This window comes from Fusarium verticillioides, chromosome 1 (assembly GCF_000149555.1).
Source record: "Fusarium verticillioides 7600 chromosome 1, whole genome shotgun sequence".
In the NCBI taxonomy this organism is placed as follows: domain Eukaryota; kingdom Fungi; phylum Ascomycota; class Sordariomycetes; order Hypocreales; family Nectriaceae; genus Fusarium; species Fusarium verticillioides.
Window position 1 is genome coordinate 3,131,156 of NC_031675.1, and position 19,391 is coordinate 3,150,546.

Consider the following 19,391-nt stretch of genomic DNA (forward strand, 5'->3'; position numbering starts at 1 on the left):
TCTTGAACATATTCGCGCGACATGTCATTGCTGACACGAGTATCACATATACATTATTCTTTGTACGCGCGCCATCTATGTCATGTCGCATAGGGTCTCTCGGCCACATGATCCACGCGAGATGCATGTCCTGGAATCAAACGTTGAAGGTCCCAGAGCGGGCTGGCCGAACAATAAAATAAAATTCATCACAATTCAGCACCTGTCATTCAAGGATCTGCACTAATAGAAGCTAAGACTAGTCCTGTCGAGGTAAAGTCCATTTTCGTCCACCTTATCTGGGGCATGTTTCCTCAGAGCTGAAACATTCATCACTCAGCCAATAAGTTACTACTGTTGTCGCCGAGTCAAATAGCTCGTGACTTCTGGTACTCATCAAGAAACCTGCAAACAACCTTATCCTTCTGGCGGATCTAAGCATGGAAACTATGATCTTGTGGTTTAGACTAGCAAAATATCGGTGTCAATGTCTATTTTAGCTACTAAGCTATTTTCTCTTGTTTTTCACCAAAGGCCCTAATTCTCTAGGTCAACTTACTAAGGTATTGGTGATGCGTTGACATCCATATCTGACCCGCCTGCCCAGCCTTCTGTGCCGCTTTCAACTCCAGTGGAGGCTTCAAATTTCTCAGGGTCTTGTTAGCGAGCCTAAGGTAGCGAGCATCGAGACCTCGAACAGTTTCCCCGCTATTGCAACCTCGTTTGCCCTGGACGCTTGGGCGTCGCAAGAGTCAAGCAGCCAATCAGCAACACCTAACTTGCCCATCGACCTGTTGCCTTGCCCCTCGTTTCCGCGTCGTCGAGGACCTGACTTGCTCTGGCGTACATCCATCCATACCTCACTCACCTGGGTAGGTACACAATCACTTTGCCCTCTACCTTACAAATACTCCCACAACACAAGCGCCTGACCAATACTATTCAGTCAACCAGCGGTGATGCTGCCATCAGCGTATACATCCCTCAACATCACGGATTATCCATAAACGCCTACTCAGGTCTTGGAGCTAGAATCTATCATCATCGTTTGGGTTCAAGACCCCGGCCCGTTCCTGTGCCTTGTTTGCTTTGTTTGCAATCCTCTTGTGCGTGCGTAACCGTGCCTCTCAGCGCATCGGCCTCTCGATATCGATAATCTCGGCATCGGATGCCTGCGCGCGACCAAGTTCAACCTACCTCATAGGCGATTGCGCCGTTATATTCAATGGACCCGGCAGACATCTTCCGACAAGGCTTTGGCCAAGTCGCTCCCCGCCAGAATCCCATTTTCATGGGTCACCCTCAACACCATATGGTCCAGTTCCAGCAGCAGCCGCCACCTCCGCCGGTCTTCAGGAAACCTGCACAGCAGACCGACGAAACTTCGGATGGTGACGGCTCGAATCACCGTATTGCTCACACTCTAACTGCTTGTTGCCGTTGCCGACAGGTACCTATCCTCTTGGTGCAACTCGATAATCTGAGCTACATGCTAATGTATTCCTATGTAGAGGAAAACTCGATGCGATCCAACTTTGCCCCGCTGTTTGCCATGTGAAAGATCCGGATCGACTTGCGAATACCTTGATGCAGCCAAAGGTCGCAAAATCAACAGGCATTATGTTATCAGGCTACAAGACAAAGTCAGGCAACTCGAGGCGGAGCTTAGCCAATATACCGACGACGAAAATGAGTATCCTACAAGTAATGAAGATATGGTACGGCCCGGTGGAATGGTTCGTCTGAATGGTGGCGATGAGACCCCTCGATACCTAGGACCCAGTAGCGGTATCGCAATGACACGTCTTCTTATGGAGCAAGCAAAAAGATACACTGATTCAAAGCGCATATCCGATCTCATCCCCAGTGTACGCGCCAGACAAGCTCGTATGCAGTCCATACAAATGACAGGGCCTTCAGCAAGGAGAAAGAGTTACCCCATGATTAGCCAGCATCCAGCCGAGAGTTTGCCCACAAGAGCCGTTGCCGATAAGTTACTGGAGATCTTTAACCAGAAAGGTGAACCTCAATCCTGCTATGAACTACACCATTGGGAATGCTAACTTATCAAAGCTCAACTCTTCTGGCCTGTTCTTCACGAAAAGGATCTTCTACAGGATCTGGATGCGGTCTACAATGGTGATACTGATCCTTATCGGCTTTTCATTGTCAGAATGCTTGTAGCCATCAGCTTACAAAAGCTTGACACGCAATATGCTGGCTTGGCAGACAGCTACTACTTGGCAGCAATGCAACTGTTCGAAGACGTCGTCCGCCCCAAAGATCTCAAGACATTGCAATGCCTTGTGCTTCTCGGAGAATATTCGCTTCTCACCCCTACAAGGACACCCATCTACTATGTGATCGGCCTGGCAGCTAGAATATGCCAACAGGAAGGACTAGCCAGCGAGAAGACTATTTCTACGGGGTACAACTTGGATGCCAAAACAATTGATATGAGGAGGCGGATTATCTGGACTGTCGCCGCGATGGAATATGGCTTGGCGCACAGTATGGGTAGGCCCAACAGTTTTGCGACAGGCGACGACCGACTAGACGTCGAATTCTTCGCAGCAGTCGACGACGACAACATCACTGACCAGGGCATCCAGCCAGGCCCCCCCAGTGAGCGCAAACTTGTTGCCATTCATTTCTACAGAATGAGAATGTGCCAGGCCGAGATCCGAAGGGCTTTGTACGAGAAGAAGAAGGAAGAACCAAAGCACGACTCGCACCCCTGGTTTGCAAGGATTGAGAAAATGAACAAAGAATGGCTAGATGCGTCACCCACAAGCCCCGATTGGTGCAAGCCTTGGTATGTCCTCCTCCATTTTATTGCTCTCTATGTCTAATGCGATTCGATAGGTTCACCGGCAGGTATCATCAGATGAGGATATTCATGTATAGACCCTCTCCGCAGATCCCAAAGCCATCACCTCGCGCCGCGGCGATTTGTTACGAGAGCGCAGCGTACATCACACAGCTCAATGCTAAGCAGATGGGAAGTGGCGCGGATCTCACATGGGTTTTCCTTCTGACCGTGAACATGTCCCTCAACACACTCTTGTGGACTGTTTCGTATCCAGAAGTGCGCCGGGCGCATCCCCGTCATGAGGTTGAAACTCTCGTTCAGACTTCCATGGAGGTTTTGGATCGCTGTACAGAAAGATGGCCCGGGACTGCGTCCGCCTCGCAACTTTATTCCATCTTCTCGAAAGCCTGTTTGCAAGGCTACGATGAACGCCCAATGACGGGACAGACAGCCGGCTTCTTCACCACGCCCCCTTCCTTCGCGGACCCTAACTCGCCCGAAGCCTTCCAGAACCTTCAACAAGTCCAAGCCCCTTATCAGAACCCACCTCAGTTCAATCATGTATTCAACTCACCACCAGAGGCCATGAATGCTTACGCCTTCGATCCCAACTTCCCTCCACCTCAGCCGAGCTTCAGGTCTAACTCCATCTTCTTCAACCCTGCAAGCAATGAACCTACGGGGCGAAGATTCTCATACTTCCCACCCGACTTCATGCAGCCCGGCGAGACCATGATGGATGACCCAACACCGCCAGCCACCACGACCCCTGAGCAACATATGACATCGCCTCCAGATCACATGTCAGAGCAATTACCAACTCCTCCTGACAGCATTCCGACCGGCAATATGACAACACCAACCCCTAGCAACACTTTATCGCCCGCGAACACCCTGACAGCCCATCCTACCCCCATTATGCAGCATGCCTCGCCAGCTGGAGTTTCTCTGGTGCCCGTGCAGACGAACATGTCCCCTCCTATCAAGATTGAACAATCCCAACGTGGGCCCACGTTTGTTGTACCTCAAAACCCACAGGTTGCACCTACTCAAAGACCTCTACCAACCCCAAGCGGTATTGGGGATTGGTTCTCGCCTCCTGCTCCATTTATTTCCCCGTACGCTTTCAACAACATGAGCAACAGTTTCTTCAACGATTCCATGGCGAATCCTGGGAACTATGGAGATATGTCAGGCTCTGGTCTTGGGTTACAGAGTATTCAAGGCGGGAATGCTCCTCCTCAGTTTGACTATGGTTTTGCCAGGCAGGGTAGCCTTACACAGTCTCAGCAACTTGAGTTGATGAATGTGCTTGAGACGGAGGGTATGGGGGACATTGATGCGTTCCTCAACGGGGGGAACATATCTAACAGATGGTATTAAGGTTATCGCTGAATATAAGACAGGATAGAATGAATTTAGGCAACGGATTGGTTTCACGGGATATATAAGCATGGGCGGCGTTTCTTGGTTATAAAACATTAGACATTGTCTGCGGAAGGACGCTTGAATTATAGACCTGCTCCTGTTTCAAGTCTTGATTTATACTGTATGAAATGCATTGGCCATGAAAAGTCCCGCCCCGAGACCACTTAGTGATGTACACGAAATATCATCTTTCAGATATCAATAAAATGGCGGCCAAGTAAACAGAGGGTTAGCAAAGAGTCGTTATAACAGCATAGATCTTTTGTCATCTTCAAGGTTCCTCTTCTCTGGAGGACCAGCTTCACTTGCCCTGCTGACAGGCTTCTTGGTACGCTTCTTGCGCCGCGTGGTGCCAGTGACACGGGGTACTTTCTGCACCCACTGTCCAATAAGGCTAGCCCTCACACTGCAAAGGGGGTAGTCGTTGCTATCTTCGTCAGACCATCCCTTGAGACCTGAATTATTAGTAGATGTTGCATTGGATGACGAGCCGTTGGCAGCAGCGCCAGTTGCTGCACGTTCTCTCTCATCGCGCTTCTCTCTAGCCATCAGGGATGCACGGAACGTAACATCATCACAGACTCGTTCATCATTAAGGGCTTCGTAGACTCGCCGGTTGTGTTCCAGTTTGAGCTGACGCTCCTTGTCTGCCGGACTTGGTACGGCTGGTCTAGCGTTGTCAGATCCACCATTGATCAGAGATGCGGCTGCGGCGGCGGCGGCGGCAGCTTCCTTGCGAGTAGTACCGATGTGCATCTTTGAGACATTCTGGGGCAGGGTATCGTATAAGAACGGCAGGGGCGCAGGTATGCATAAGGTCTCCCAAGAGGCGCTGAGCTGTAGCCAGTTATCGTCGGCACGACGGAGAATTTCGACCCAGTCAGACCGAGCAGCAGAACGACTAGGTTGGAAGACCGGATAGCCATCGGCGATACGGATCAGCCTTGCCGCCATGTAGGTGTGGCGTTCAAGCTCCTTGGTCGAAGTTTGGGCGAGGCAGTGACAGAGGAGGAGGGAGTGAAGGGCGTCGGCCATAAGGGGGTGGTAGGTCGACCATTCGCATGTCTGGGGCACATCGAAAAGCGGTGTTTTGCCATTGGAGTTTGTCAACTCTTGGCTAGGATATGGGGGGAGGTCTGAAGGGGGGACGGCGGCGAAGAGTTCCGAGATGGCGTAAGTGGTATGTGGCTCGAGAGAGTATGTGGCCTCAGAAGGGCGAGGATTACGGGTGCCTCTTGCAGAGGAATTGACTCGATCATTAAAGTCCTTTGCGATGGAGGACGGTAAATTGGGGGAGTAGTCAAAATGTGACATAAAGGCGAGGAGGTCTCGAATCGCCAATTTTGCGTACTTCTTGACAAGCTTCCGCGCTTCGGTCTGTTCACGGAGAGACTTTTCTTCAATCTCTGGCGACTTGCGGCCGCTGACTTCTGTATCAGAGGCCTCGCCTGGGCTGTGCGAATCGGCATGCCCACTCTGGCTCTGACTTGTTGGGATGCCATCCACGATATGCTGGCATGCCACTGATAGATACGCCGCGCCACGAAGGAATAACAGCTGAGATTCCAAACTACTCGGTTGCTCTTTCTCAGATGGGACGATGTCCTGACGCCATCGTCTACCTCGATGTGAATACTGGGACTCTAGTTCGTCGCCACTGAGTCGATGGGGCTGTTGATGTATTCGACACACTGCGAGAGCGGCCGTCAAGTCATGAGCCGCACCTTCAAAATCCTCCTTGAAAGTTTTGACGATTGCACGCGTTCGGAGAGCTTCACCCTCGTTAGGCCTCTCGGATATGATATCTGTCAAAGGCTGAAGACTAGTTGACTCTGCCAACTGACGCGAGGGTATTTTCTCATGAAAGAAATGTACATATTTGGCATCTGGATCCTGTGTGTTACGCAACAGCACCAGCGCCCCAATCTCGTCAATCGGTGATGCACCCTGCATTGTTGCAACGCTGCAAGCAATCTCGTCTAGATGGTATGCACGGCTAAGCTTCTGGCTTGCCTGCTCCCTCATCCGAAACTTGCGCTCGCGGCTCAGTCTTGTCCCGTGTCCTGGCCCCGTCATTCCCAACACAGACATGGGAGATGCGCCGGGTAGCCCACCATGGACGTTAGTCAACACGGGTGAGGCAATGTCACTAGCAGCTCTCACGGCGAGATTGGTGGCTTCGTCGACGAGACGGCGAATTTTCAGTAGATCATAGAGGACAGCAGGGTCAATAGGACACGGCCGGGGGGTATTGTAGTTGATGTTGGCAATTGTTTCGAGGATCTCGATAGGCATCTGGAGCCATGGGCCGTGGAAAGCGGAGATGTATCGCCAATGCCTAAGGTAAAGCGTCAACGGCGTAATCGAATGGATCGCAAATGGCGACTTTGCAAGATAAATCAGCGGCGCATAACCAAACCTACTTATTCCGGCAAATATTAAGGGTCTGGATAGAAGAAGATGAGGAAGAAGAATCATCCTTGGGCGTCTTTGGTTTCTTCTTTTGACTGCCTCCGTTTGCATCCATAGTATTCGAGGTTTGTGGATGCGTTTGCGAAGCGTTGTCCAGGGTCGCATTCCGCCCCTCACCACCAGGAGTTTGGCTGCCTTTTTTCGTTGCCATTTTTTGTACTGAAATCGCGGCGTAGGCAAAAAGCGCGAGCAGATGCCTTGTGCGCTGGTACAAAATCTGGAGACCCTTGAACCGGCTTGATCGCAGACCGCAATGTGTAGATCGATAATAAAGGGTGTATTCTGGTATCGAAGACGTGGGGTAAGTGTAAAGAATCTAGTTGCGACGCTTGCATGAGGGACGAGAGGAAAAGGCTAAAAGATTGCGACTATATTGATGTTGGCTGGGAGGAAGCTCTTAATAAGGATTTGGTGGTCCAAAAACAATAAAATCGTCGGACTGCTATTGTGTTTGAGCGCAGGAAATCGTCATGTTTTTCTGTAGTAAAGGAAGTAAGGTGGTTTGGGTATGATGCAAATCACGTGAAGGCAGCGCTGCGAAGTTGCTGAGCTGCTGAGAAGGTGCTTCAACGATAAACGAAGGGTAAAAGGTAACCAAAAACGATCTGGAATGGAACCTGCCTTTACTTTTCAGATTGAGAATATGGACCTGATATCTCTTACAAGTGACTGTGCCAGAACTTGAATGTCATCATTGAGCTATGTCTTGCCTGATCGTCTTTTCTTTAAAAGCTCTTGTTCCACGAATGTGTTGTCCCTAGCGAGAAAAAGAAAGCCTGTACAAAGACGGAACGTCGCTACAATTTTGTGACTGTTGGATAATGGAACCAGCATGACCAAGATATGTTCTTTACTATCTCCCCGAAATATAGAATTATTAACTTCGGTAGACGAGGAAGTGATTAAGGTGTAGGTGAATATAGATATTCCCTTTTGAGACCTATCCCCAGTGGCATATGTAGACAGACACACAAAAACCATCCAACCCCAATTCACACAAAACTCCCTCGATGCACACTGAACGCCTCAGTTGACTCTCGATGGAAATTCAGATAAGCATCAAGCTCTTTCAACACATACATCAATTCTCATAAACAAGGTGGCGCTCACTAAACTCCTTTTCGGATGTGAGATAGGGGAACTTCTCCCGTAGCGGTAAATCCTTTGCTGTTCCGAGCAACCGTGGTATTGGTACGCTTTTTGTGATGAACTCGTTGGAAAGGAATGATATAAATGCCTGTATATCTCGCTTCGTCGTCATGGGGCCGAGACTCGCGCGAACGATTCTGCTCCTGTCAGTTGATAAATTTGATGGCTCTGGTGAAACATACCCCGTTGGCTTATTATGTATGATTGCCATCTCACTTGAACCACAGGCATGTCCGCTGGAGAAGATCCTGTCCCATTCCCAGTCCTCATAGTCCAAGGCTTTAGCGACACCACCAGGGCAGCAAACGCCTGAAGCATAGTCGTCAGCAGTGTTAACACGAACCCAGTCGATGCTCTTACCTCCTGCTCGTATGTATACTCCAGCGCTATTGGCAAGCCTCTCTACCTCCGTCCAAGGGATATATGAACCATCTTCTTTCATAATGTTGAAGGCAAAGGTTGGCCCTTGAAGTGAAGGGTCGCCATACATGAATGGGCTATCAACATATAGCTCGATCAATGGAGATCCGTTTCGGTGTTTCAGGTCCACAAGGCGTTCATATAAGTAGCGAGCGAGATAACAGCAATGACGAGATATCATATCCTGCGACCAACCGTCAGTCAATCTCAATACTCAAGTGACATGGCAACTCACCATTGAGCCATAAAGCCTTAGGTGTGTATCGATGGCGACTCCAAGCGCCAAGATACTGTGAAATGGCAGTGTGCCATCCTCGACACCTTCATGTATATCCCATATTCTGTGCAGATCCCCCAGCCCAGGAACTTTCTTCATAACCCTGGAATCTTTTGAGGGGGATAACTGAGCAATTGTTCCCCCGCCAAAGTACCTCCTCATGTTCAGTATATGGCCGGATGCCCGCCTGACAACCAATGCTCCCAAATCAGGGAAGCCAAATATCTTGTAAAACGAAAGGCAAGTGAAATCGGGTGCATCCATCGGATCGTGGAACAGGGAGCTGAGGGAGCTAGTCATAGCGAGAGCCGCAGCATCGAAAAGGGTATAGACATTTCGAAGCTGAGGGTGTTGTCGTATCCTTTTCGACCAGTCCTGTGGTAATCGGCGTCCACTAAGGTTGGACTGGCCTGGATATGCGAACAAGCCCAGACTGGTCGACTTTCCTCTTCGGGACTGGCAACTAAAAGGCCGCGAGATCCATTCTTCAACACTCTCATCATCTTCGAAACAATGATAGTCCCCTGACGTAAGTGCGCGAACCCCGATGATACTCGTGTGGGCTTCCTTATGGCATCCATACCAAAAGCCCTTGGTAGGGGTTTTTTCTCCGATGTCCCGAAACGCGTCAGCAACGAGCTTGATAGCAGCCGTAGCATTGGCGACGAAGACCAGGTCGAAATACTTTGGGTCAGCACCAACGAAATCAAGAGCTTTTGCACGGATATTATCAACCATATCACCCGACAACTTTGCCGGGAGATTCTCTGAGTGTGGATTGCCCCAGAGGTTACCAATCATTGCTTGGGAGAAACCAGTTATAAGTGATCGCGCATATATGGTAGCTCCTCCATGATCTAGATAAGCCCCTGTAAGCAGGCGTCAGCGGATCTGGGGACGAAGAACCAAGGAGTGAGACTGGCACACCTTGTGCCATGTTGGGATACTCGTATTCTCGGAAATCCTCAACCGATGAGTTGTATTCCATGTCTGGAGAACGTATATCTCGCTCTGAACGATGTTCGAGCGCTGTATCTGAATCTACCTGAGCACGTAGTCAGTCTCATTCCCAAGATAGACAGATTGGTGGCTCTGGGTTACAAAGCTGACGTACCATGACTGAGGGGGCTTTAGAGACAGTTGATGTGTTTGGGAAGGGAGAAAGACTTTCCCGAGTATTAACGGAAGATGAGACAGTCTCGGAAGATAAATCAAATGTTGATCGATAAGAACCATCGAGATCGCTCGACAAGTACTTGGGATATCTGGGGATAGTCACCACCTGGCTCACAGCCGCTCACCAACCAGAATCAATATATGACACAACTCTGATCAGATCAGCCCGGTTCCTCGGCTTGGCCTGCATCTGTATCTGCACGTCCAAGCTAGGGCAGTTCCTCTTTTTGACCCTTTCCATGTGATAGAACATTCCCGAAGTGAATACCAGTCAGCTACCCAAAGCAAAACCAAGGAAGCAATGCTGATTACAGTGACAAGGGTTTGAAGAGACTTCGGCCAAGAATTGCCTGATTTCTCAAAAGTTGAGAGCCTTGAACCTTGCTTGTATGTTGACTGATGCTTTTCATGTTGATGAGCTGAACAGCCTGTGTTCCAGCTGAAAGAAGAGATGGATGCAGCTAAAATCCTTAGGCTTGGCTGGTCAGCTCTAGTGATTCTTACGTGCGCTAGGGCCGGGCCTCGAGAACGATGATTTGGAGGCAGAGGTGCACTAAAATAGATGCAGGAAATTACTGGTAAGACATGGTCGCTCGGCATTCACCCAAACGATGCGCGTAATCCCAGTCTTGATGCGAGCAGGGGTATAAGAGAGTCCGGAATCTTCTACAGCAATCGACCGATACTGATACCACTACGGAGTACTCAACGAAGAAACAAGAAATAGTGCTTAAAATTGATGCTGATGCCTTACTTCTCACATCGTTCTTATTAATCATGGTCCCTCGTTGATTCCTAAAAGCACGCGACGCATATATCGATAACTCCGGTGCAATACTACAGCTGAGCTTCCTCACAATGAAACTGATAACAATTGGGGAAAGTTCTTGGGGGCTTTTACAAAGGTCCCTATTCAACTACTAATGGAATGGAATGGAATGAGAGCCTCCGAGACTTCCATTTAAGAACTGGATCAGCACTTCTTATACGTACCTTGAGCTCTATCAATCGATATCTATAAGGTCCAATGGCCAATTCAATAGGCCAGTGATAACGGGCACACCTGCGCCGTACACTACCAGTTACCAAGCTAATACCCCTAACCGCTGATTTGCATTAATTTTCACCTGGACATGTACCACAGCCAAAGACAGGTTTCCAATAGGTTTCTTTTTCATCATGTCTACTTGTCAACAAACTAGAATACCCACCCTGCAGCTCCTATCAATCAAGCTTTGTTCAAGGGAACAGCAATCTGCTTCCAGACAAGACAGAAACTTTTGGTTTTCTCAACGAACTGAACTGAAATCACCTCTCGCATCGAATACAGTTTCGCCATTCACTCCCCTCACATCGCAAGAATGAGAGCAAAAACACCAGCCAGGGCAAGGTTGATCGGGAGCGTAGCAGACGAGGCACCGTTGGGACTAACAACGCTAGTCTCAGTAGAAATAGGCTTGCCGCCAGTGCCAGTGCCAGTGCCAGTGCCAGTGCTTGATGGAGTAGGAGTGTTCGTCTCAGGGTTGACAGTCTCAGTCGGAGTAGGGAGGTAAGCCGGGGCAGTGTAGTTCGGGTTCATAACCCCCGGGTTCAGGTTCACAAAGTTGGCGCATGTCAGACGGGTCTTGTTGGCGTAGTGAAGAACAAAGGACCGGTTGCCAAAGTAGGCCCCGATGCCTTCCTTGGTGGAGGCATAGTAGTCGATGTAGTCGGCTGTGAAGGGGTCGCTGGTGATCTTTCCATGCTTTCCACTGTTGTCTCCAACCTGACAAGACGCAGGTTTCTCAGGGTCACAGGGAGGCTCCTCGCCACGAGCGAAAGGGTCGAGATGGGCGAGGGTGGCGGTACAGTTGCCATTCTCGGGAACAGGTTCAACGTGGATGTGGTATGCTATGGCAAAGTCAGCTACAGTCTGGTTGAGCGATAGTCGAACAATTACTGAAGGGACCTCCCTCCTTGGGAAGGTTGCTAAACTGGACCTTGAACTGGACGCCGTGTCCATCACTCGGAGCTTCAGCTTGGATAAAGCCCTTGACGTTGCCGTCGATTGCGGCATCTTTGAAGAAAGGCTCCTTGGGAAGGGTAGCCTTGTATTTGACACCAATAGGGTTGTCGTTAACTCTGGGAGCATCGTGAGAGTCATCCTGGCCAATGACCTGGCCGGCAAGCGCCGAGAACAGGACGGCCACGATAGCTTGAGTGCGCATTTTGAGTGAGATTGTATAGCTGTGTGTGCAATCTTTGTTGTGTAGGCAATGTTGTGTGTAAGGCAAGCAGGTGCGGCTAAAGACCTTGGAGGCGAAGTAAGGTAGGATCTCGATATTAAAAGAATACGAGCGAGTGAAATGACCACTAGGGCCCGACAGAACTATTTAGGTGCTGAGGCTTGCTCAAAGTGAATCAAGGGATCCAGCCTTAGGTTGTGATGAGATGGTGAACAGCGGCAGTGACAATGACAGTGGCAGTGGCAGCAGAAGCTATATATAGCGTGGGCGCTGAAGCTTGCCAAGAGTGTCATCACTAGGTGATAATCCTACCAGAGGATAAATGAACCTGGATTGGTCTCTCAGTACAAGCCGCATAAACGAGGAAATGCTAAAGTCCCTAATCCATGTTGGGCAAAGCCTGGCCTGAATTTGTGCAGCAAGCAGCAACCAAAAAGAGGCTCTTTGCCTCCTCCCAACGAATGATTTGCCTAGCAGATAACGCGGGGGAGAGAGACGATCCATTCTAGGCCCGGTAGCAAGCAATAGTCTCCCTGTGCCGAGATATCTGCCCAACGATTGGTGGCCACAGGGGACAGCCCGTATTCACGAGCGACGTGGCTTAGGCTTTGCTTGTTTCAACGGACACGGCGCCATGCGTTTGTTCACCTTTTGATTCAACGGCTATGACGGCCAAGCACAGCATGGGGCATCAGCGGACAGCGTAAAAGCCCTTTGAAAGCTCTTCGGCACACGGAACCCCGTGTTTGCCAGGAGGGGGTGCTAGGGATGGTGCATCACTGACAGGCGACAGACAGCCAACAAGCAACAAGAGAGGGCTGCGTAACCTCACACGGCGTCTAAAAGCAACATCCACCTTACTGAGTCCTGGCTTGGGATCTTGCTGCTTGTGTCGCTGTTGCACAACAAGCAAAGCGTGTGCGTAATGATGGCATCACAAATTTCCTTTTAATGAGATGCTCTCAACTTCCGAGCCTTGGTGTTGCCTCATTAGGGCCACTCATGGTAAAGTCACTGACAAAGGCCGTCATCTGACGGAATGGAGCCCTCCGTGGCAACTCTCTTGATCAGTAGTTTGGCGATCATAAACATGGCGCTTACATGTTTCGTCTTGTTTCGTTTCGTTTCGTTTCGTTTCGTGTTAAGCTCTGGGGTAGAGGTGTGCCTGAAGCTATTGGAGCGTGAAGCACAGAGCTTAAATGCCAAGGTCGCTCAAGACACCAATACATTTCTCAGAGGCTTAACCTCTGGTAGGCTCCAATGTTAGTAGCCGAATTCCGGCTTGAGGAAGATCAGTCAACTATTCTTTCGGATTTTCACAACCTGGACCATCCGTGTAAGTAAGCATCTTAGAGGTAAACATTGATTTATTTTGGTCAGCATTGTTGCTCAACTGCGCATCTAGCCAGCATCAGAACAAATTGGAGAAGAACCAACATAGGTAGAACAGGCACAGAGACATGCATCTTACACTAATAATACCTAAATAAGGGACACATGCACCGGAAATCTCAAGGCGTGCTCTGCGCGCCTAGCCCGTCTGGGCCTGTCAAGATTTAAGTAGCTGGTAGTGGCGCATTCAGCATGTGGCGGTGCTTGGTCGTGGCTCTTTCTCCAGCCTTGTTGCTGAGGCAGGAAAGGAGCTAAACGGCGACACATTGACGCATTATCGACCAACAGCAACGAAGCTATAGCTACTACCAAGTATCAACGTCGCAAGTAACAATCCATTACCACCACACACATCGTGATACATCGGTTGGTCAACCATACTCGAGCTCTTCCCACATACGCCCATAATGAAGCCCGTCGTCAGCGCCTTTAACGCGTGGTCATGGTTCGCCAATTCCTTTGAACTGCCTTGACGTTATCATGATGAAGCTAACATGAAACTTCCAGCACCGTTCTCTCCGTTTTCGCCATTGTCATCCTCAGCGCCCTCGCAGGTCTCTACCGAAGCAACCATGAAGAATTCACGGGTGGCGTGGATGATCCCGAAGATGGCAAGGCAGTTTCAGACACCATCTTCGTTGCTGTCCTCGTCTACGTTGTACGTCCTTCCACCATCAAACAGATTGGCCATCCGTGGCCCGAACCCAATCTCGCATCTTGCTGACAGCAATAGGCTTTCTTCGTCTTTTGTGGCTTCCAAGGATTCCTCCATACTCGAGAAAGCCGTCGAGGCGCGATCGCTCTGTAACAATACTACCGATCGGCGAGCAGAGCACGACACGGAACCTGGCGTCCTGGGAATCTTTATTGATTTGAGTTTGGAATGGCATTGTATTTGAAAGACGAGTATTATAGTTGTATGGGCAAAAGAGAAGATCACCATGAGATGATGTTCAAGACGACGCGTATAGTGTCTATAGGCACGCTATGTACGAATATGCTTTGGCTTAGACGGTTTATTCAGTTTTGCTTCCTACTATTTATCTTGCAGTAACCTACTGTCATGTGTGGCTCAAATCATTTTACTATGTTGAATGACCCGGCCAGCGGTAGATGTTCAAGCTTGGCTTGCTGTGGCTATGTTCGATTGACCACCTTTCCGGTATCTCTCAACTGAGAGCGTCAATCCGTAAGTGCGCGGATAGGAAGGGAAACGGATGCTCCGCGATGCATCCTTACTACGCACAACAATAGGACATCACGATTAGGCGACGGGCCGGCACAGTGGGGCCGCTCCGGACAGTGCCGAACGGATGAAAGCCGTCGGCCGTCCGAAAGTCCCATTGTTTGCAACTTTGTACGTCACAGCAATCTCATCGACGTTGGGTTTTTGCCGCACATATGTGCCCCTCTTTTCAGCAACAAGGTCGTCATATTCGCGAAAAGATAGCGAAAGGGTCGTAAACATCAGGCCAGTTTCCGCCGTCATACAGCGTACGACCATGACGATTGGCCGATAGCTCGATCTTTCTGTCAACTGATAGAGGAGCTCTCACATGACGAAAAGCCAAACGCCAGATTAAAGAAAGAGCTGTCAGCATGGATGTACATTCTTGCTTGGCTGGCCCCGTTAATGTGACGAAGAAATGTTCAACCCTGACTGTAGTGTCGTCATCGATCGATCTTCATCATGATTCGGATTGAATGCTCCGTGTGTTCTTGTACGACGAGCATTAAAAAGAGGAGGCTCCCCGGAGTAATTTAGAAGGAAATTTCAATTCCCCCAAGCCCGAAGAAGTTAATTGCACAATTGACTATAATCCAGCTACTAAGATGACGACTCAAAACTTCAAGAATGGTGAATTCTCCCTCACCAGTCTCTACAATTCAATGACATAGCAACTGACCAAGAATTAGAGAAGGATATTCCCGTCTCTCACCAGGACTTCCCTGGCACTGAGAGGGAGATGCCCAACCCCAAAGCCACTCGTGACGAAGTACCTGAGGCCGGCGGCAATTCGAGGACATACCAAGGCTCTGGAAAGCTCAAAGGCAAAAAGGCACTGATCACAGGAGGCGACAGCGGCATTGGTGCTGCTTCTGCTCTTCTGTTCGGTCGAGAGGGCGTTTCGGATATTGTCATCGCCTATTTACCAGAGGAGGAGAAAGATGCCCAGGACACTAAAAAGCAGGTTGAGAACGAGGGTGCCAAGGTCCATCTTATCTCTCTTGACCTCTCTAAGCAAGAGAACTGCAAGAAACTTGTTGACTTTGCCGTGGAGAAAATGAATAGAATTGATATTCTGTTCAACAATGCAGCTTGTAAGTCTATCTGACAGTATCGAGTGTATCGAGCAAATCTGACAATCGATCTAGACCAGATGATGGTCCAGGATATTAAAGACCTTCCCGAGGAGCAATGGATTCATACTTTCAACATCAACATCCACTCCTTCTTCTATATCTCCAAATACGCCCTCCCTCACATGAAGGCCGGAGCAACGATTATCAACAATGCTTCCATCAACGCCTACATCGGCCGCCCTGATCTCCTCGACTACACATCCACAAAGGGTGCGATCGTTTCATTCACACGAGGTCTCAGCAATCAATATGTCAGTAAGGGCATTCGTGTAAATGCTGTCGCTCCTGGACCCGGTATGTTAAGCTGATCTCACCAATGTGTAATACGACTAACAATACATAGTTTGGACACCTCTCATCCCCGCCACAATGGACGACGAAGCGCAGAAGCAGTTCACAAGCCCCATGGGACGACCTGCTCAGCCATCAGAGATTGCTACATGCGTGGTCTTCCTGGCGTCGAGTGATAGCTCGTGTGTTAGTGGACAGACCATCCACTGCAATGGCGGTACCGTCGTCAATGGTTAAAATAGGGAGAAAACAGAATGACCGAGTAATGATAATAATGAAAATTAATCTAAGATTAAATGTTGCACCTTTAGTTCCGTCGTCCGAAATGTGTTTGAGTGCACGGTGCGGGGTTTTGGTAAGATTCCACTGTATCTAGTCCCTTTGTGACGACTTCACTCGTTAATCCCAATTTCACCTTGTGAATAACCCTTTAACAATGAATATTGTTCAAATTTCAGCTTCTTATTTCTCCTCTGACACTCTCACATCTTATGAATTTGTTGTTCGGGGTTTATTCCCACTTGTCTCCATCACTGCCAACAGCCTGGGAGCCTTCAAGCTCAAGAGCTGACATGAGATGAACAACTCAAGACAATCACAGGTTTAGGTCAAAGATACAGCTCAGCATGAGACTCATAAACACACATACTCTTCAGCTTGAGTTTTATTCTGGCGGATCACGTCGGTATGCCATCCTATCCCACGTCTGGGGTGAGGATGAGGTCACTTTCCAAGATGTTGCTTCTGGTGATCCCGAGGAAGCGCTTCATCTTGAACGTTATAGCAAGCTACGCGAGAGCTGTAGAATGGCACGCTCTCTTAAGCTGGACTATTTATGGATAGATACTTGCTGTATCGATAAAAGTAGCAGTGCCGAGCTTTCGGAAGCTATCAACTCGATGTTTCGTTGGTATGCTGAATCGACCATCTGTATCGCCTTTCTTGAAGACGTTCCCTCCTCAGAGTCTGAAGAGGAATGGAGAAAGACATTTTTAAACAGCCGTTGGTTTACCAGAGGCTGGACACTTCAAGAGCTCATCGCACCAGGAAAGGTCATCTTTTACGGACGAGACTGGCAGCGGCTGGGTAGCAGAGCTGAGCTCAAAGAAGACATAAAGAGTGCCACTGGGATCAATTACGAGCTTCTCGATACAACACATCATATGGCGGAGATCAGGCAAAGTCAGCTTGGTGAGTTTTCTGTCGCTCAGAAGATGTTCTGGGCTGCTGGGCGTGAAACAACGAGGCCAGAAGACATCGCTTATTGCCTTCTGGGTATATTCGATATTAACATGCCTTTGCTCTACGGGGAAGGTCAAGTCAAAGCTTTCAAGCGGTTACAAGAAGAGATCCTTAAATCTACCGATGATGAGTCTATTTTTGCTTGGCGGCAGCCTCGATATCGGGTCGATGGGAAAACGTATTGGAGCCTTCTGGCAAACAGCCCTTCCGCTTTCGATCTCGGCCAGACCTCAAAAGATCTCAATGGCATGGTGCCTCAGATATCCAAATACCTATCTCTTAGGTCTGGAAGTTCAATGTCTATGACAAACCGTGGCCTGGATTTAGAGCTTCCATTAACACCGTTCCCAATTGATACGTCAGGGACCATTTTCTTGGCCTTCTTGAATTGCGAGTTTCGAAGGGGCCAGACATCCATCAACCCGGCTATCCTCCTTCAGAGGGCAGCGTGGGACAGAAACTCACATTTTGTGCGAATTCGACCAGACATATTAGCGTTGTCCATGATGAACAGCATCATTCTTCCTGATGAACTCTTGAACATGATACGGAGTGGTCAAAACGATGTTTTGCAAGAGGCCATTCCGCGACAGATCTTCGTGCCACATAGTACTCCGGGCCTACGATATTTGAAGGGTGTGATATTTCGCCCGGAGATAAAGGGTCTTGCAAAGGAGAGTAAGATGGTTGTCAGAGTGCGCTCACGATCACCAACGTGGCAATATTTTGTCGACGCTCGAAGTGGTCCCTCGACCACGCCGGAATCATATGAGATCAACTTTGACCTAGCACCTGGTCCTTCGCTTGGATCATTACAAGCATCCATCGTTCTGGGAGTGTTGGAGCTTGACCTAGGCAGTTCAGATTCCACGCAGTGCTTGGTCATGGGATTAGAGCCCTTGCCCCCAAACCCGTTTCAAACGATGCCTCTTTACTTCTCACCGTGGTACGCATTTGAAGAACATACTTGGATTGCAAATCAGGACTTTTCAAGAGTTTTGGACAAAACACAGCGAAGGCTGGAGTGGAGAGTTCCAGATATCGTGACGGCAAAAATTGGAATTGAGAGCAGGTACTCGAGTCTATTCTATAGTTTGACTTTGGAGATTGAGAACAGCCGGAAAGTCAATACATGGTTTTGAGGACATGGACAGACTTGGTTCGGGGTTTTGCTTCTTACTACTATACAGAGACATCTGTCATTTCCAGCTTGGTATGAACTGCTTCTGGCATCTCGAACGGCCTCTCCTTGAATATCAGACCCATGCTCAGCAGTTCTTCGTCGGTGATGCTTGGCCGCTCATCGATTACTCTCTTTAGCTCACGTGCCTTATCCGTGACGTCCTCAATCTCGACAATCCATTCATTCGCCCACTGCTCGCTCAAAGCTCCTGGAATGCCAATCTGAATACTCCTATACGGCAGTACCTCCAGCTTCGCTGTCCTCTCAGGATCCCACTGAATTCTCACATCAACCGTCTTCTCACGCTTCTCGCCAGGGTTGAGCTTATGAGTGTGGTTAGATAGCACACCTCGCTCAAGGAGGGCGATGAAGTGCTCGTGTTTCATTCGCAAAGCCAAGATGCGGGATTGGCCAGGGTCTTTGTAAGAGTATCCGGCGCGGTACATCATCCATGCCCAACTAGGCTTGATCCATGTCATTCGACCTGATTTGAAATCTGGGGATGCATTGAGCTTCTGCGCATCTACAGCAGCTTTAGCAATGGATTCTTTGTAGGCTTGGTACACTGTTATAGTGGTGTCATTGTAATAGGCACGAACTTGGCGATAGGGAGCGACTGAAAATGCTGTTGACATTATGGAGAAGTCGATTTAGGTCGATGGCGTCTGCTTGAGGATGACAAGACATTCTATGGTGGCCACTCAAGCCATCAAAAACCCTTGGCCTTATATATATAACATGCTGCCTATGCCAACGCTTTTAGTCTGGTGACTCCTTCGGCGAGAGGATTGGTGGTGGTGGCTCAGCTTTCAGCTCAAGTTAATGGTTTTGAAGTACTATAACCGACTGTAGTAACTGAAATTTCTATTACATTCTTCAGAGCTGGAATGGCCGAGTGGTCTAAGGCGGTGGTTTTAAGTTAATTCATTTAACACCACTCTCGAAAGAGGCGGGAGTTCAAACCTCCCTTCCAGCAAATTC

The 19,391-nt window shown here is 49.1% G+C and overlaps 8 protein-coding genes and 1 non-coding gene across 13 annotated transcripts; 5 read left to right on the forward strand and 4 right to left on the reverse strand.

The window, feature by feature from the left end:
• Window positions 1-409: 409 nt before the first annotated feature.
• Window positions 410-4,448, forward strand: FVEG_01034 (hypothetical protein). Of its 2 annotated transcripts, XM_018887807.1 has the most exons (5): window positions 410-851; window positions 926-1,429; window positions 1,491-1,998; window positions 2,053-2,794; window positions 2,845-4,448. In XM_018887807.1, exons 2-5 carry the CDS (start codon window positions 1,205-1,207, stop codon window positions 4,172-4,174), a joined length of 2,805 nt encoding a protein of 934 aa, XP_018743610.1. In that variant the 5' UTR covers window positions 410-851; window positions 926-1,204; the 3' UTR covers window positions 4,175-4,448. The 2 variants fall into 2 exon arrangements, with proteins under 2 accessions (XP_018743610.1, XP_018743609.1); XM_018887806.1 differs by having other exon boundaries at window positions 410-1,429.
• FVEG_01033 (hypothetical protein) lies at window positions 4,217-7,150 on the reverse strand. Of its 2 annotated transcripts, XM_018887805.1 has the most exons (2): window positions 6,643-7,150; window positions 4,217-6,557 (listed from the first exon to the last, which is right to left on the reverse strand). In XM_018887805.1, the coding sequence occupies exons 1-2, from the start codon at window positions 6,840-6,842 to the stop codon at window positions 4,463-4,465; spliced, it is 2,295 nt and encodes a 764-aa protein (XP_018743608.1). In that variant the 5' UTR covers window positions 6,843-7,150; the 3' UTR covers window positions 4,217-4,462. The 2 variants fall into 2 exon arrangements, with proteins under 2 accessions (XP_018743608.1, XP_018743607.1); XM_018887804.1 differs by having other exon boundaries at window positions 4,217-7,150.
• A 367-nt stretch (window positions 7,151-7,517) lies between these two features.
• Window positions 7,518-10,224, reverse strand: FVEG_01032 (hypothetical protein). Of its 2 annotated transcripts, XM_018887802.1 has the most exons (6): window positions 9,652-10,224; window positions 9,465-9,582; window positions 8,496-9,406; window positions 8,201-8,444; window positions 8,023-8,149; window positions 7,518-7,977 (listed from the first exon to the last, which is right to left on the reverse strand). In XM_018887802.1, exons 1-6 carry the CDS (start codon window positions 9,652-9,654, stop codon window positions 7,773-7,775), a joined length of 1,608 nt encoding a protein of 535 aa, XP_018743605.1. In that variant the 5' UTR covers window positions 9,655-10,224; the 3' UTR covers window positions 7,518-7,772. The 2 variants fall into 2 exon arrangements, with proteins under 2 accessions (XP_018743605.1, XP_018743606.1); XM_018887803.1 differs by having other exon boundaries at window positions 8,496-9,582.
• A 436-nt stretch (window positions 10,225-10,660) lies between these two features.
• FVEG_01031 (hypothetical protein) lies at window positions 10,661-12,270 on the reverse strand. Its single transcript, XM_018887801.1, has 2 exons — window positions 11,653-12,270; window positions 10,661-11,603 (listed from the first exon to the last, which is right to left on the reverse strand). The coding sequence occupies exons 1-2, from the start codon at window positions 11,918-11,920 to the stop codon at window positions 11,062-11,064; spliced, it is 810 nt and encodes a 269-aa protein (XP_018743604.1). The 5' UTR covers window positions 11,921-12,270; the 3' UTR covers window positions 10,661-11,061.
• Window positions 12,271-13,513: 1,243 nt separating this feature from the next.
• Window positions 13,514-14,453, forward strand: FVEG_01030 (hypothetical protein). The gene is made up of 3 exons (XM_018887800.1): window positions 13,514-13,775; window positions 13,838-13,988; window positions 14,064-14,453. The coding sequence occupies exons 1-3, from the start codon at window positions 13,738-13,740 to the stop codon at window positions 14,136-14,138; spliced, it is 264 nt and encodes an 87-aa protein (XP_018743603.1). The 5' UTR covers window positions 13,514-13,737; the 3' UTR covers window positions 14,139-14,453.
• A 710-nt stretch (window positions 14,454-15,163) lies between these two features.
• FVEG_01029 (oxidoreductase) lies at window positions 15,164-16,245 on the forward strand (the record flags this gene model as incomplete). The annotated part of the gene is made up of 4 exons (XM_018887799.1): window positions 15,164-15,188; window positions 15,248-15,652; window positions 15,707-15,988; window positions 16,038-16,245. 4 exons carry the CDS (start codon window positions 15,164-15,166, stop codon window positions 16,220-16,222), a joined length of 897 nt encoding a protein of 298 aa, XP_018743602.1. The 3' UTR covers window positions 16,223-16,245.
• Window positions 16,246-16,611: 366 nt separating this feature from the next.
• On the forward strand, window positions 16,612-18,238 carry FVEG_14765 (hypothetical protein; the record flags this gene model as incomplete). The annotated part of the gene is made up of 2 exons (XM_018903751.1): window positions 16,612-17,922; window positions 18,017-18,238. The coding sequence occupies 2 exons, from the start codon at window positions 16,612-16,614 to the stop codon at window positions 18,080-18,082; spliced, it is 1,377 nt and encodes a 458-aa protein (XP_018743601.1). The 3' UTR covers window positions 18,083-18,238.
• On the reverse strand, window positions 18,199-19,163 carry FVEG_01028 (hypothetical protein). Of its 2 annotated transcripts, XM_018887798.1 has the most exons (2): window positions 19,010-19,150; window positions 18,260-18,933 (listed from the first exon to the last, which is right to left on the reverse strand). In XM_018887798.1, the coding sequence occupies exons 1-2, from the start codon at window positions 19,095-19,097 to the stop codon at window positions 18,410-18,412; spliced, it is 612 nt and encodes a 203-aa protein (XP_018743600.1). In that variant the 5' UTR covers window positions 19,098-19,150; the 3' UTR covers window positions 18,260-18,409. The 2 variants fall into 2 exon arrangements, with proteins under 2 accessions (XP_018743599.1, XP_018743600.1); XM_018887797.1 differs by having other exon boundaries at window positions 18,199-19,163.
• A 128-nt stretch (window positions 19,164-19,291) lies between these two features.
• On the forward strand, window positions 19,292-19,386 carry FVEG_14764. Its single transcript has one exon. It is a non-coding gene; the product is annotated as a tRNA-Leu (tRNA).
• The last annotated feature ends 5 nt before the right edge of the window (window positions 19,387-19,391 follow it).